Below are 16,747 nucleotides of genomic sequence, written 5' to 3'. Positions count from 1 at the left end.
ACCCTGAATATTTAGTTTTAGCATTGGGCGAGAATCTAAATTTAAAGACAGCATAGCCCAATCTACACCTGTGGAGCCTAATCCCCTGGAACCTCTTTCTACATTAAGACTAGAGAACTTATTATGTAGGCTGGGTAATATTAACAACTGTGCTATTCTATCTCCAGGTGAAATTACTGATATACCTCCTGGAGAACTAGCTATAATTTTTATTTCACCTACATAATCAGGATCAATTACCCCAGGACTTATCATAAGTCCTTTTAATGTAGATGAACTACGTCCCAATAATAAGCCTACTGTTCCTTGGGGAAGAGGTCCTTTTATTCCTGTAGGAATGATTTGAACTCCCATCTCTGGAGTTAATACTGCTCTGGCAGAGGCGCAGATGTCCAACCCTGCACTCCCTCGGGTTTGTCTGATGAGGGATTTAATGGACAATGTGTCCTGGGCACCACCCTGATGGTGTTGCTGGGTTCCTCCACTGCCCCGTATATTTGTGGTTGTGGGCCCCGGAGCATTGGGCCCCCCAGTTCGTTTTTTGGCAATGAAGCCTGATGCCTTTCTCCACGATATCTTGGGTAAATACCTGATCCTTGTCCGTTTTTTGATAAGGGAGTACCTTCTATGGTGGTTTGAGAACGGCATTCATTAGCCCAATGTCTCCCTCTACGGCATCGTGGGCAAATACCCGGTATTCTATTCCTTTGATTTCTAGTTTTGTTAAAACCTCCTCTTATGGGGCAACTCCTTTTAAAATGTCCTGTTTGTTCACAATTATAGCATGTTTTTGGCCTGGCATCTAAAGCCTGTTGTACTGCTGCCACGACTTGCCCTTGTTCATTAACATCTCTACATAATTTAATATATGTGTTTAAATCTTCACGTTTCCATGGTCTAATAACCTCTCTGCAGCAACGATTTGCTTGGTCATAAGCCAGTTGTTTTATTAATGGCATTGCTTGTTCTGTGTCACCAAAAATTTTGGCAGCCATTTGAATAAGCCTATCTACAAAGTCAGCGTAAGGTTTATTAGGTCTCTGTATTACCTTAGATAGCTGACCTTGTAAATCTCCATGTCCTTGTAAAGTCTTCCATGCCCTAAGTGCGTCTGCAGCAATCTGTGCATATACAGCAGGATCATATTCCATTTGTTGCCGCTGACCCTCATAATCTCCTTTTCCTAGCAGCATCTCTAGATTTCTTTGAGGGTAACCGGCTGCTGCATTTCGTCTAGCTGTCTCCCTGCAAAATTCCTCATTGGCAACCTTCCATAACAAATATTGTCCTCCATTTAGCACAGATTTACACATGCTAGCCCAATCTGCTGGCGTCATGTCCAAGTTAGTAATGGACTCCACCATGCTTACCGTGAAGGGGGCTTGAGGACCATAGGTTGTTACAGCCTCCTTTAACTGCTTCACTGTTTTAAATTCTAAAGCACGGTGAATTCGCTGCCCTCCTACCTGTTCAAATACAGGGCATGCTAATCTTTGAGGTCCTGTCTCAGGATCCCATCTATCAACTACGGGGTTTGAGGGCCACTCAGCTGTCTCCATCGGCGGGGCTGTTGGTTGAATTACGCCCTCTGGTAATAAAACGGAGTTAGTAACAGCCTTTTGTTGTGGCCTTTTTCCTAATAACCCCTTTTCCTTTAAATTTTCTTCCTCTCACTGACTAGCTTGAGAGACCTTCTCTTTTCCTTGATCTAAAATGTCTTTCTCCATGGTCTGAATCTCTAACAATTTACTTAACAACTTTTCGGTTTCTTTTTTACTAATTTCTGATCTTCTATAAAGGTAACGCAACCCAATAAGATAACACAAAACAAAACCGCAAGTGAATGAAATGAAAACTGAATAAAAATTCGCTGTATCAATTTTCTCTTTCTCGGGGCTAACAAACTTCAAACCTTGAGCCAACCATTTTTCCCAGTTTGCCTGAGAAATTTCTAGGGACAGGCAACTTGAAACAAAAATGAAATAAATCAAAACAAGAACACATTGTTTTTTGAAATGGTCACCCATTCTCTCACCTTCCCTCAGGGGCGAGCAATTTACTCACCTCCAAGTTTCAGACGTTCCCCGTACGGGCCACCAAATGCCGAAGCCAAGTGCCAATGTCTCGGCTTGGCACAGAATCACGAGCCACCACACAGCTTTGTAGACTCAAACAGCAATTATTTATTCCCGATCTCACACCAGCCTCCACACACGTTCAGGGGCAATTCCAATATGTCCGATCCCAAATCCTACTCCACGAGGCTTTTTCCAAATCCCATTTTAATCTCACTAGAACTCAACAAGCCGCAGGAACACCCTAATCCCAGCAGCAATAATCTTCAACCTCAACTTCCCTAAAACCCATATTCTTAAACCGGGAAACGCCTTAAACCCAAGGACCGGGATACTTCCTCAAACCTGCAGGATACTTCCTCAAACCTGGATCCACCCTTGATCACCTTGAGCAGGGTCATCTTACTAAAGCACACAAGCAAGGTCGCAGCAAATTTCCAAGGCAAGTCCATTTAACATGGGGTACACTGGCAAGGATTACGATGCATCATACCTACTTGGTAATGGCCCTCAGCAGTGGACGGACCATAGATGAGGATAATAGAACTCCTAAATAATTAATTAGAAATTTAATTGTACTTTATCTATTGCTATCCCTGGATTATAATTTTTTAATAAGTTTGTAAGTGTGGCATAACATTCTAGCAATGTGTTTTTAGCTTTGTGTGCTAATAATACATTATCCATATGGTGAAATATTTGTAGTTCAGGATTTTCATATCTAAGTGGCTGGATTACTTTCTAAACATAAATTTGACACATAGTTGGGCTGTTAGCCATCCCTTGAGGGAGTACTTTCCATTCATATCTCTGATCAGGACCTTCATGATTCAGTGCAGGGATAGTAAATGCAAAACGTGGATTATCCTCAGGATGAATTGGAATTGAAAAAAAACAATCTTTAATATCTATAACTAAAACATACCAGGTTTTTGGCAAAGCAGACAATTGAGGAATCCCCGATTGAGCAGGTCCCATAATAACCATCTCATTATTAATGGCTCTTAAATCTTGCAATAATCTCCATTTACCAGATTTCTTTTTGGTGACAAAAATGGGAGTATTATGGGGGAGATATAGAAGGTTGTATATGTCCTTCCGCTAATTGTTGTTTGACCAGGTCGTGGGCTGCTTGTATCTTTTCTTTAGTCAGGGGCCACTGAGGAACCCATACTTGTCTTTCTGATTTCCAAGTAATTTTGATTCTCTCAGTGACCCCTTCTGAAAATCCAATCCATTTCTGTCTGTTCCTTGATTTATTTGTATTGGTGCTGCTATACCTTGTTCTTGTTGTCCTAATCTTTTTCTTTTCCTAAAACCTTATCTAACCATAATAGTGGGCGCATTTGGATTGATGTTATTTGTTAATGTTAGTCCTAATTGATCTAGGACATCTCATCCCCATAAATTTACGGGAAGATGATCTAGTACATATGGTTGTATAGTTCCTTCACATCCTTCAGGATTCTTCCAATCTAATACCATTGCACTTCTATGGGGATTAGTCGCCACTCCTAGGCCTCGAAGCATTTGAGTGGCTTGTTGTAATGGCCAATGTTTTGGCCATTCTTGATGAGAAATGATGCTAAGTTCTGCACCTGTATCCAGTAGCCCATTAAATTCATGTCCTTGAATACTGAGTTTTAGCCTGGGGCAAGAATCTAAATTTAAAGACAGAATAGCCCAATCTACACCTGTGGAGCCTAATCACCTGGAACCTCTTTCTACAGTAAGACTGGAAAATTTATCATGTAGGCTGGGTATTATTAGTAACTGTTCTATTCTATCTCCTGGTGAAATTACTGATATACCCTTTGGAGAACTGGCTATAATTTTTATTTCACCTTCATAGTCAGGATCAATTACCCCAGGACTTATCATAAGTCCTTTTAGAGTAGAAGAACTGCATCCCAATAATAAGCCTACTGTTCCTTTGAGAAGAGGCCCTTTTACCCCTGTGGGAATGATTTGAACTCCCATCTCTGGAGTTAGTACTGTTCTGGCAGAGGCACAGATGTCCAATCCTGTGTTTCCCCTAGTTTTTCTAGTGAGAGATTTAATGGACAATGTGCCTGGGCACTACCCTGATGGGGTTGCTGGGTTCCTCCAGTGCTCCATATATTTGTGTTTTGGTGCCCTGGAGCATTGCCCCCCCCCGTCCATTTTTTGGCAATGGAGCCCAATGCCTTTCTCCACAATATCATGGATAAACACCTGGTCCTTGTTCGTTTTTTGATAATGGAGTACCCTCTATGGTGGTTTGAGAATGGCATTCATTAGCCCAAAGTCTCCCTCTATGGCATCGTGGGCAAATACCCAGTATTCTACTCTTTGATACCTAGTTTTGTTAAACCCTCCTCCTATGGGGCAATTCCTTTTAAAATGTCCTGTTTGTTCACAATTGTACCATGTTTTTGGCCTGGCATCTAAAACATGTTGTACTGTAGCTGCCACGACTTGCCCTTGTTCATTAATGTCTCTACATAATTTAATATGTGTGTTTAAATCTTCACGTTTCCATGGTCTAATGACTTCTCTGCACCAACGATTTGCTTGTTCATAAGCCAGTTGTTTTATTAATGGCATTGCTTGTTCCGTATTCCCAAAAACTCTGGTAGCTGTTTGAATAAGCCTATCTACAAATTCAGTGTAAGGTTCATTAACTCCTTGTATTACCTTAGATAATTGACCTTGTAAACCTCCATGTCCTTGAAAAGTCTTCCATGCCCTAACCACCTCTGCAGCAATTTGTGCATATACACCAGGATCATATGAAATTTGTTGCGGCTGATCCTCATAAGGTCCCTTTCCTAACAACATATCTAGATTTCTCTGAGGATAACCAGCTGCTGCATTTCGCCTTGCTGTCTCCTTGCAAAATTCCTCATTGGCAACCTTCCATAACAGGTATTGTCCTCCATTTTGCACAGCTTTACACATATTAGCCCAATCTGCTGGCGTCATGTTCAAGGTGGTAATGGATTCGACCATGCTTAGAGTGAAGGGTGCTTGAGGACCATAGGTTGTTAAAGCCTCTTTTAGCTGCTTCACTGTTTTGAAATTTAAAGCATAGTGAATTTGCTTCCCTCCTGCCTGCTCAAATACAGAGCATGTTAATATTTGAGGTCCTGTCTCAGGATCCCATCTATCAACTACGGGTGTTGGGGGCCTCCCAGCATATGGAGGTGGCGCTCTTGGTTGGACACTTACGCCCTCTGGTGATAGAAAGGTGTTAGTAGCAGTCTCCTGTTGTAACTTTTCCCCTGATGGCTTTTTCTGATCTAAAGTTTCTTCCTCTGATTAGCTCGAGAGACCTTTTTTTTTATTTGAATTTTTTCCTCTGTCTGACTAGTTGGAGAGACCTTCTCTTTTACTTGAATTTTTATGTCTTCTCCTTCCTCTACCATTGTCTGAACTGAAGGCTTTGGACTAAGCAAACAAGATACCAACGTCCACAATGGCAATCTGCCAACTGGCAGAGTCCCTGGGCTTTTCTTTTCTATTCTTTTTAAATCTTCACCATGATGGTTCCATTGTGATATATTTAACAACTCCTCCTTAAAAAGCCATGGGCTACATTTTGTATTGTATCAACGTATGCCCTCACTGCTCTTGATTTTACTGGGATACCTCCTTCCTCTAACAATTTACTTACCACTCTTTCTGTTTGTTTTTTACTAATTTCTGATCCCATATTTCTACTATAACTATAATGCAACCCAACAATATAACGCCAAACAAAACCGAAACAGAATGAAACAAAAATGGAACAACAAAGAATCATTATATCAGCCTTTCTATCCTCCTGGAATGTCCATCCGTCCTTTCTCTCTATTTGTTCCTCAAACACAAATAGTTTTTCCTCAGATGTGAGCGGTTTTTCTTCCATCTTACACATCTCCAGGGCCAGGCAACTTAAAACAGAAGCAAAACAAAACAAAAGAAGAATCTTAAAATGGCTACCCATCCTCTCGCCCTGCCCTCAGGAGCAAGAAGTTTACCTTATCACTTACCCTCAGTCGTTCCCCTTGCCTGCCACCAAATGCCGCAGTCTGGCTGGGCACAATTCAGGAGCCACTTGTCAAAAGAAACGAACTTTATTTTTAGAACACACACACCGCACCACACAGCTCCTCAGGAATTCCCTCAGAGCCCAACTGCCACCACCAGCTTCCCACAAGCCTCTCCACCTCCCCTACCCCTCCTGCTCTTGAGGCAGATTGGCTGGGTCGCATGGGCGGAGCCAAAAACAGTCCCCCAATGAGCAGCTCCATGGTCTGAAAGGGCGGGGAAACAGCCCAATGAGCATCACCACAGAGGAGTCAATCAACTGGCACCTAGAAGTTTGCTGGGGCTGCTGTGAGCCAATCATCAGCTGGCAGCTGGAAGTTTGCTGGGGCCCCCTCGGCTGTGGCTCTCAACAGCCGGGAAACTTTCCCAGAAGGACGCTGCTCTCCTGGCCTGCTTTGTCCTGCGTTGGCTCCCTTATGACAGCACACAATAGGGATAAAGCACAGGAACATGGACTTGGAAAGCTGAGCCTGGCTGGCAGCTACTTAATGAAAACACTGGAAACACTCAGAAGACCTAGAGGCATCAACCTAAGGAAAAGAATAAATGAAACCGCCTAATTGGACAGGATTTAAAGGGCCACAGGGGCAGAAGGGGCAGGACGGAGGACATGCCTGCTCTTGAATGATTTGAGAGGTGACCTGGGTCCCCTAGAGCAGTGAGCCCAGGTCCTGGGTTCGCAGCAGAGTTACTACAGCTTTTTGTAAATCTGACTCTGTTACACTTAAAGTAATATCTAAGCCACCATGCCACACACTCACAAGAAATCAGACTTGAAAAACAATTGGAAGTAATAGCAGGTGTGTATGAAGTCAGAAATTATTAAAAGAAAGAGAAAATCTGATGATGCAAAAGGGGAGATCACTGCAGTGAAATCCTTGAGTAGGAATCGGGGAACAGGCTGTGAAGCAGAAGGAGAGAGAGAGCTTCCAGAAGAACCAGGGAGTTCATTCAGGAGGGACACCGAGGACAGGAGTGCAGAATGTGGCAGGGGGAGCGATGCAGAGGTCTGCATGGACTCTCTGTGAGGCTTTCCTATGGATTTATCAGTGAAATAGGAAGCTGAGAGTCAGGATGAGGATAGAGGCAGAGTTTTAAAAGACAGAGAGAGCCACAGACTTGGGAAAGCAGGAAGCATGGAGGGCCCGTGTGAAGTTCACGGTCAGGAGCCTAAGGCCAACAGGGTTGCGTGTTTTCTCCAGCGCCACTGCATGCAAGAACAGGGAGGGTGAAAAATGGTTTCTGACCAGTATTAAGGTTTTACCAAGAGGGTGTGATGAAGAGAGCAGTGACCAAGAGCATTAAGAGCACAGGAAGGTGTTTTCTTAAGATTGACCGTGGAATTGAGCCTGGACAAGGAGGGAAGAGAGGGCAAGTGGGAGGTGGGAAGATAGCATGTTCAGAGGGGTGAGCTACAAACAATATTGTTGGAATTGTTGGAAACTGAGGATGGTGGAGGGCACAGCTGTGGGTAATCCCAAAGCCACCAAGTGAGACATGACCACCAGGAGGACAGTGGAGATGAGTGAAGGGCCAGATAATTGTGAACCTTGAAGGAAGGAGAGGCCAGGGGAGGCTCCGTCAGCATCAAGTCACCAACTGTTCAGATAAGATGGTTGGAGAAGGACAGAAGCAGATGCACTAACATTCCCAGGGAAGGGGGGTCAGTGTGTGGAGGACTGATGAGGGCCACAACCAAGTTAAGATGGCGCCTGGCAGTATGCTAGGAGGAGTGGTTTCTGAGCCAACACCAATGAGCCATTAAGATGATGAGAATTCCTGAATGACTGACTGCTGTGTCTAGATGATGTCAATTAAGTTAAGCTGTGTGTAATTAGTTGGGTATATGTACCTCTGCAGTCTGGCAAAGAAGCGGCTCCTGCTACCTTGGGTGCCTGCTACTTTGACTTCTCAGTTCCTGCTGAGTTCACTCTCAATAAAGTAGTTCCCAATTCAACCTTCAAGTTGCTTGTCATCTCTCGGTTATTTAACCCAGCCAGACTACGGCAGAGGACAACAGCAAAGAAGGACATGGTAGAAAAATCTGATGATGTGAGAGTCAAAGTGTTCACTTTTGTCATCGATCAGCTTCCAGAACAACTTTCCAAAGGCTACATTTCGTGCAAATGTATTCTCTAACTGGACATCAAGGAGAAAAATATTTTGAGGAATGGCTGACCACTGATCCCATAATCTGATCAGTTTTTTTGTAGGCTGACAGCAGAATATCTTCTAAGAACAAACAGATCAGATATATTGCAAAATCAGCACAAAATATTTGTATTGGGAATGAAAAACTTTTTCAAAAGAGCAGAATTGGTTCAGAAACTTTACCAGGAAGTGATGAGAAAAAATACACAACTTTGCATCAACTAAAGGTAAATGCAAGGAGGTCATCCTCATGAAAGCAAGAAAAATGTCGACTGTGGGTGTGTTTAAAAGTGTGGAGGTGACTATATCACCAGGAGACCTACTATGGGAGGGCACTGACAGCTTCACCCCAAGAAAATTGGTTGTCAATCCAGCGGATCTGTAAAGATTTGGACAATCTTTACAGATCCTGTCAATCTCCAAAAATACAGATCAGACTCATGGTCTTAAAGAAACAGTCATCATTACTATAAAGTAAATGCTATGATCTGAATGTTTGTGTCCAAAATTTGTGTTAAAATTTCTAACCCCAAGGTGATAGGATTAGGAGGTAGGTCCTTTTCAAGGTGATCAGGTCATGAGCAGAATCTCATGAATGAGACTAGTGTCCTCATAAAAGAGGATCTAGAGAGATATCTCACCTTTTGCAACATGACATTGGTGAGGATATGTCACCAATTAGGAAGTCTGCCCTCACGCACCCAATTTGTCAGAACCTTGATCTTGGATTTACAGGTCTCCAGCAAAGTGAGAAATATATTTCTGATGTTTAACAAGCCACTCAGTTAGTGTATTTTGTTATAGCAGCCTGAACAGACTTCCTGCCAGCCAAGCCAGAGACCCTGTCTGGATTCCAGCTGGCCAGATTTGGCCACCTGCCTGCATAAGATATAAGCATTGATTCATAAAAGAAAAAATGAATTTTATGCAGGTTCCCTGGCTTGGCTTCTGGCAATAAGGCTGCAGCTAATACAGGATTTTAATTAGGATTATAGTAGGCTGAATAAGGTCTCCCAAAAATGTCCATGTCCTGACCACCAAAACCAGTGAATGTCACCTTTAGAGTAAAGACATTTTTTCACAAGTGACTAATTTGTGATCTTAAGATGGAGAGATTATCCTAGGTAAACTAGATTGGCCCTAACTGTAAACACAAGTATAAAATATAAGGAGGCAAAGAAGTCAGAGGAGGTAGGGCAAAGGAGGCTGAGATCAGACCATTACACCCTGAAGATAAGGGAAGGGGCCATGAGCCAAGGAATATAGGCCCCTTCTAGAAGATGGAAAAGGCAGGAAATGTTTCTCCCCTAGAACCACCAGAAGAAAGCAGGCCTTAAAATATCTTGATTTTAGCCACATAAGACTCCCAACTTCCAGAATTTGAAGAGTATAAAGTGTGTTTTTTATACCATTAAGTAACTATCACAGGAACAGGAAAGGTGGAGTCTTCAAACTCTATACCTACCCAACTCTTTGCAGAGCCCTCCCCCACCTCTGTTGTGTTTCAAGCCAAAGGAGAAGGCAGGGGGTTTTGTTTGTTTGTTTTTTGGTTGTTGTTGTTGTTGTTGCGGGGGGAGGAGGGGGTATTTGTTTTTGGTACTGGGGATTGAACCCAGGGGCACTTACCCACTGAGCCACATCCCCAGCCCTTTTTATATTTTATGACAGGGTCTCACTAAGTTGCTTAGGGCCTTGCTAAGTTGCTGAGGCTGGCTTTGAACTTGTGGATCCTCCTGCCTCAGCTTTTTGAGTAGCCAGGATTATACACAAGTGCCATCATGCCCAACATAAGGCAGCTTTTTCTTCTGTCTTTGCAGTCACAGGGGAAGTTCCACACCTGGGGTCTTGTGACCATCACCCTCAGCTGGGGTAATTGAGAATGAGGCCAACAGGCAGGCAGAAGGAGTAGGGGAGATGGACAGAGGGTGTGTGTGGAGCAGGAATGGAGAGAGAGAGAGAGAGAGAGAGAGAGAGAGAGAGAGAGAGAGAGAGAGAGAAGACTTAGGTCTCAGGGTTCAGGCCCTGATTCTTCTTAGGATCCTGCTCTGGTTCTGTGACCTCTCCCAGGTTCCTTCCTTCCCAGTGACAAGAATGAATAAATCCCATCCCCTCTTTTTTGAGTTGAGCTTTTCTCATTTGCAGCCAAGGGTCCCTGACTAAATCCACAGAGATCTCATGCATGTCAGCAGGGAATTCAGAGGCCGTGACCACCTCTGGATGGCTCTGCCGACCCATGTTCCTGCCAGGCCACAGTGACTCTATGTGCCAGATGATTTCAAAGGTATGCTCAGCTGGATCATCTTCTGGGGTGCTGTCTGTTATGTTCCTCTTTCCTTATGTACTTAGCACTCAGCCCTCAAGCCCAGCAGGCTAGCACCGCTCCTGCAGCATTCCAGGTGCAGCTGAGCAACTGAGACACTGGTGCCATGCAGGAGGGTTCTTAGGAGCAGGATCATTACTTGGGTCCATGAGACTCAGTGTATCACACTTAACCCACATGTCACCTTCTCAACCCCTCATTTTAAGTGGCAATCTTCCTTGTGCCCCTTATCCATTATATTTTAAGTGACAACTGAGCTATCAACACTAAGAGGGGTGGAGACTGCTCCTGCTCGCCTCCCTGAGGGACTTTGATGGGAGAATAGAAATTACTAAACCTCAGAAAATGCATTACAGAGGCCAACTCCCCCATCCAATGCTGAGGAGAGATGAGTCAATGGTGGGAGGGGAGGAGGCTGAGGAGGTCCTCATAGAAATGCAGTGTTCTCTGAAACAGCATCACATTTCCCTTCCCCACCCCCAGAGCCAAACTTCTGCCCTTCTTTCTTCTGGAGGAGTGGGTTTGGCCAAAGGAAGGTAGCGTTCTTGATGGGGAATGAGGGGTTGGGAGAGGACCTGGATCTTTTTCTTGTTAGAAGGACCCAGTGCTTATCAAAACCTGAGGGCAAAACCCCGAGTCCTCCAGGGAAACAGTGGAATTTTCTGGAAATCCCTCAGGCAGCAGAATTGAGCTCAACTTCTTAGCAGCCTGTAGCCCATGCTAGCCTGGCAGAGGTTTCATTCCTGTCTGCCACTCCTGGACCTGGCCTCCTGACTTGGCAACCTCTGCCCTACTGGAAGGAGCCTGATGTCCACTACTCCATGGCTCTCAGGTGTCCTGGAAGGAGCCTGATATCCACTACTCCACGGCTCTCAGGTGTCCAGGCCTGTGTTCACTCCTGGAGGGAGGCTGAAGAGCAGTGAGGAGACCAAGGGGAGACTGTGAGCAGAACAGGGAACATAATGTGTGACAGAGCCATACAGGCCTGCTGGGTATTGTCCTGCTTTAACTCAACTTAAATAAGACCAGGATGCAGGGCTGTATGGGACAGGGACAGTAACTGGGAGGAGGTGTAGGAGGAACAGTGTGCTCTCCATGGTTCCCGGACACCAGCCTTGAAGGGAGGTCCGGGTGGGAAACTGATGGAGAGGCTGCAGGCTCTAGTCTCTTTGGAGAAGAAAAAACTTGTTCGCTTTGTCACCACTCAAGGTGTAGCTCCCTGCCACCTAGTAGAGTGGATAATCCAGAGGCAGAGTGATGGAGAAACAGCTTTATTAACAAGAACCAGGCACTGTTGGAAGATGGTCGGCTCTGACCTTCAATCTTATCCCTTAACCTAAGGGAGTTTGGGGTTGTTATTGTTGTTGTTTTTGCTACTGGGGATTGAACTCAGGGGTGCTACACCCCCAGCCCTTTCTATCTTTCTTTTGAGACAGGGTCTTGCTAAGCTGCCCAGGTTGGTCCCAACTTGCAATCATCCTGCCTCGGCCTCCTGAGTTGCTGGGATTACAGGTGTGTGGCACTGCACCTGGCAGAAGAACCTTTTATGATATTTCCAGGGAAGGTCAATGGGTCCCAGACAGGTGGGTGTCTCAGTTGTCCAGTATTTCAGGAAGTAGCCTCCTCTGACATGTGGGTTATGTACATCTTATCTCGTTCACCCAAGTCAGTGAGAGTTGTGGCCAGTGGATCTGAGGAAGACATAAATGATCAATGTTTCTGTGTTCATTAAAGTGAGTTGTGAGACGGGTGTGGTGGTGCACGCTCAACGCCAGCTATTCAGGAGGCTGAGGCAGGAGGATCACAGGTTCGAACCCAGCCTGGGCAATTTAGTGAGACCCTGTCTCAAAATTTAAAAAAAAAAATGTTAAGAGGGCTGGGATGTAACTTAGTTGTTGAGTGCTTCCTTAGCAAGTCTAAGGAAGTCCTGGGTTCAAGTACCAAAAAATAAAAAAAATAAGTGACGTGTGCCTGGTTTTTGTTGTGTTGTGGCGGTATTTCCAGCCAGCACCCTTCTAGGTGTGATCTTTTCCCATAACTTGGGACTAGGGAGTGCTGGGTTTGGTGACTTCCAACCAAACGTTAGTGTGCATTGAATCTTCAAAGATAGCCTTTAGTGGCAGCTCATCCTTAAAATGCAAAGCAGATAGGATCAAAGAGAGACTTATGACAACTGGGTCTATATTGGTGAAGGGGAATAAAGTGCGCTTTCAGTGTCACCTTCCAGCAAACAGCCACCACTGTCCCTACCCTACCCAGGCCTCTTCCTCCCAATCTTTCAAAATACTGCAAAGCACAATGGTGTAGCAGAGTTCTGTGTGGGCAGCAGCCACATCTGTCCACACCAGAGCTGGGAGAATAGCAGAGGGACAGGGCAAGATCAAATGCGATGACCGAGTGACCAAGACAAAGCCTATAGGTCACTATTATAACCTGAAGCTTCCTGACTTCCATGGTGTACAGGTGCCGCAGGTGTTGGAGAGGGTGGGCACCTCCAGCTCATGAAGGCAGATGGGTGCATATTGCAAAGGCAGAAGTCTGTCCAGGGCTCGGCCATGCAGGAGGATCCTTTTCCTCACATCCTGGTTTCTACTGTATCTGACAGGTGCTTTCTGGAGGAAGCCTGGGAGCAGTGGGCAAGCTGGCTCATGCCCACCTCACCTTTGCCACTATGCTCCAGCCTGGGCCAGAAGGGGAGGACCCGGAGGTAGGAGGACGTGCAGAACTTGGTGCCAATGCCCCAGGGAAAGTCATAAACCTCCGAGGACTTTAGAGTAGTCTCCTTGGAATTCTCCTGGACTTGATTCCATACCAGGATGCCTCGCTCCTCCAGGCTTCCTAATGTAGGACAGGAGAAGTCAAGAGTGGGTCCTGATGGCAGGGGCAGACAGGGCAGAGGGAGGCTCTGGTGGCCACATGCTAGGACCTGTGGCCTCCTCTCAGCACCCTGGTGCACATGCCCCCACTGACACCTCCTCCTCCATCTCGTCCCCTCTTCCTCTGCCTCCATCTACTCCTCTTCTCCTTCCTCCTCCTTCTCCTCCAAGCCCAGCTCAAGAATCAGAGCTCAGCTCTGCAGGCATCCTCTGAGCCTCACAAGGAGTCCAGCACAGCCATGTGGAATCCCCCTTTCCACAGCTCTAGTGAGCAGACTTGTCCTCACTTGAATGTGCGTGGAATATACAGATGCACTTCACACTTGGTGGACAGTCACAGGGTAAAATAGAATACCATGAAGCAGGTGCTACCACAAGGGTCCCCAGAAGAGGCTGAGGGAGGCCAGAGAGAGAGAGGAGAGCTGCTGGACAGCCGATCCCAGAACCTTCAGAGACTGGGCCTCTTGCTTTCCACATCAGCTCCCTGGACCCCTGCATACTCTATTTGCTCCTCACAGCACGTATTACCCAGTACCGGACTTGTCTGCTTTCTTGCCTCGTTCCCCATTAGCCTGTGGACTTCCAGAAGGGACATATCTTACTACTCTTCATATTCTTGGTACATAGCACCTGTTATGTAGCAAGTGCTTCATGGAATTTTATTAATACTGTGAGTGAATGAATGAATATGTGTGATCTCTCACCAATTAAATTATAGGCTTCATGAAAGCCAGGGCTGTGTCTTTTTCCTGTTGCTTCTGGTACATTTCCCATTTAGGGCTCTGCTGTGGGTTGAACTGTCTCTCCCTTAAAATTCATTCATTGAAACCCAAACCCCAGTTTCTCAGAACGTGACTATATTTGGAGATAGGACCATTACAATGACGTAGTTAAGTTACAAAGGGGCCTTTAGGGTGACTCCTAATCCAATGTGGCTGGCATCTTTATAAGAAAGGGTTAGGACACAGGATCAGATACCAGGAATGTGCACACACAGAGGAGAGGCCATCTGCAAGCTAAGGAGATAGATCTCAGAAATAACCAAACTTATCAGCTCCCTGATCACAGATTTTTAGACCCCAGAATTGTGAGAGAATAAATGGTTTAAGCCCCCAGGGCTGGGATGTTTTGTTATAGCAGCCCAAGCTGACTAATACAGACCCTTCCATATCCTCATCTCCAGACCTAGAGCCAACTCAAGGTGTGCCATGACCAGTGACCAGGCTGACACAGAAATTACAGCTAGAAGCTCTCCACATCATTCAGACTGTACCCATTTATCCACATTGCCAGTTCACAGGTGAGCCCTACCAGGGATGGTGTTATCCAGGAGAAAGCCCAGAAATCCTCCAACAAACATGTCTGTGGTCAGCAACACCTGGATGACCTGGTCCAGCTGGAGAATGCCTATAATGAGACAAAAGTGACAGGTTCACAGGACCCTGGGTCCCTGCTGGCTCCACAACCAGAGTGGCGACTGTGTAGGGGACAGAGCAGAGTGACAAAATGGAGAGGTGAGGAGCAATCACCTGTCTGCAGCTTCTCGGGGTTCTTCTTCACCCAGTTGGGAATGGTGAGGCCACAGTAAATGGAGAAGCCAAAGACAAAGAGGTTCCTGGATGAGTTCATGTCCACGTACTGCAGGAGGAAGGCCCAGAGAGAGGTGCTGAGATCACTCCTTCACCACCTTTCAGAAGGTTGGACATCTCTGGCTATTTCTCTCTTCCATTTGGGAGCAGTGTGGTTCCAGGCCAAGGATTCCATTCTCCTCCCCAGCCCCTGTTCCATTCTGCCCATCTCCATCCTCTGGGCTCCTGCTACTTTTCTGAGGCAACTCGCCCATCTCACCTGCAGAGTGGAGATCCCCACGGCACTGATGATCCCAAACATGACAATGAACATGCCCCCGATCACTGGGGTTGGAATGGTGGCAAACACAGCCCCGATCTTCCCAAAAACACCCATCAGGAGCAGCACGAAGCCCGCTGTGATGATCACCATCCTGCTCCCCACCTGTGGCAATCAGGGAGAGGGGGATAGAGAACCAGGCAGGCCAGACATCCCAGAGGACTTGTTACAGGTCACCTTGAGCATTGCTGAGATGGACTTTCAGAAACAGGGCCCCAGAACATACTTCATACCCTCTGCTCCCAAATGGGGTTGGAGAGAGAGAAAATGAAGGCATGACTTTGGGGCCCAGCCTCTGCCCTCACCTCTCCACTCTGTCACTCTCATACCTGTCTTCAAGTGCTGGACCAAATGCTCTCCCCTAGGAAGCCCGAACATGAGGGGATTAGTCTCTCTGGAGTGGCAGTGGTCCTGTGCTTAAGAATGGGGGTTTGAGAGCCAATCTCAGCCCTGCTTCTCACTGACAGCCGTTACCTGGTTTGCATAGAGATCCCCGAGTGGCAAGGAGTCTTGGAATGCTAAAGAAATGTTTGGCTACCTCCTTACAACTGCTATTAGATCTTGAAATAAAACAGTTTCTACAAAGGCTTAAAAAATAGCTCACCCTGCGGTGAAGATCATGGACCTTGGTCAACATCCTCCCATCACATAGCTGGTCTCAATGCTGGGGCACACAGCTGCCACCCTGCTGTCACTACCAATGGTTGTGCTAATCAGGGCTCACAACTGGGGTTTGGGTGACAACTTGTATCAGTGAGGCAGAAATGACCTCTGAAAACAATTCTGTATGATACTGCAGTGGTATACATGTGTCATTATACACTTGTCTAAATCTGCAAGATGTACAATACCAGGAGTGAACCCTAATGTAAATTGTGGATTGTGGGTAGTGATGATTATGTCAGTTCATCAACCCTAACAGATGTACCGCCAGAGTGGCAGAAGGCCATTATGCCTGTGTGGCAGAAATGGGTCTCATTATCTCTCACTCATTTTAGCTGTGAACCTAAAACTGGTTGGAAACAAGTCTTCAAATAATGACCCTCCAATTTGGGGGATTCCATATCATTCTTGGAAGTTAGGGCTATATTACAAATATTCTCATCCTCATAAGTCCAGTGTTGATGAATATATTTAGATAGTTCTTGAATCTGTTTCTCATTCCCGTGTACCTACCCCCAGACCCTAGCAGATACCATAATATAGTTTCAGTCTTGCAAGATGAAAAAGTTCTAGAGATATGTCATATAACAATTTGAATATGATAAACACTACTGAATTGTATACCTAATAACAGTTACCAGAGTATATTGTATGTTTAGTGCTTTTTACCACAATTAAAACCA

General features: G+C 45.6%; 1 protein-coding gene across 1 annotated transcript in view; it reads right to left on the bottom strand.

Annotated features, from left to right (window-relative positions):
- LOC144249336 (solute carrier family 23 member 2-like) overlaps positions 1–16,747 on the bottom strand; it is a 90,565-nt gene that overhangs the window by 56,173 nt on the left and 17,645 nt on the right. Inside the window, exons 6-9 of the mRNA XM_077791584.1 lie at positions 15,342–15,506; positions 15,023–15,131; positions 14,805–14,900; positions 13,197–13,455 (exon numbers count right to left, since the gene is read on the bottom strand). Of these exons, the coding sequence (XP_077647710.1) occupies positions 13,197–13,455; positions 14,805–14,900; positions 15,023–15,131; positions 15,342–15,506 (629 nt within the window). The remainder of the gene's footprint in view (positions 1–13,196; positions 13,456–14,804; positions 14,901–15,022; positions 15,132–15,341; positions 15,507–16,747) is intronic.

The sequence above is a fragment of the Urocitellus parryii genome, chromosome 11 (assembly GCF_045843805.1).
Source record: "Urocitellus parryii isolate mUroPar1 chromosome 11, mUroPar1.hap1, whole genome shotgun sequence".
NCBI lineage: Eukaryota > Metazoa > Chordata > Mammalia > Rodentia > Sciuridae > Urocitellus > Urocitellus parryii.
The sequence above is the reverse complement of the archived record's forward strand: the minus strand, read 5'-3'. Positions and strand labels throughout refer to the sequence as shown.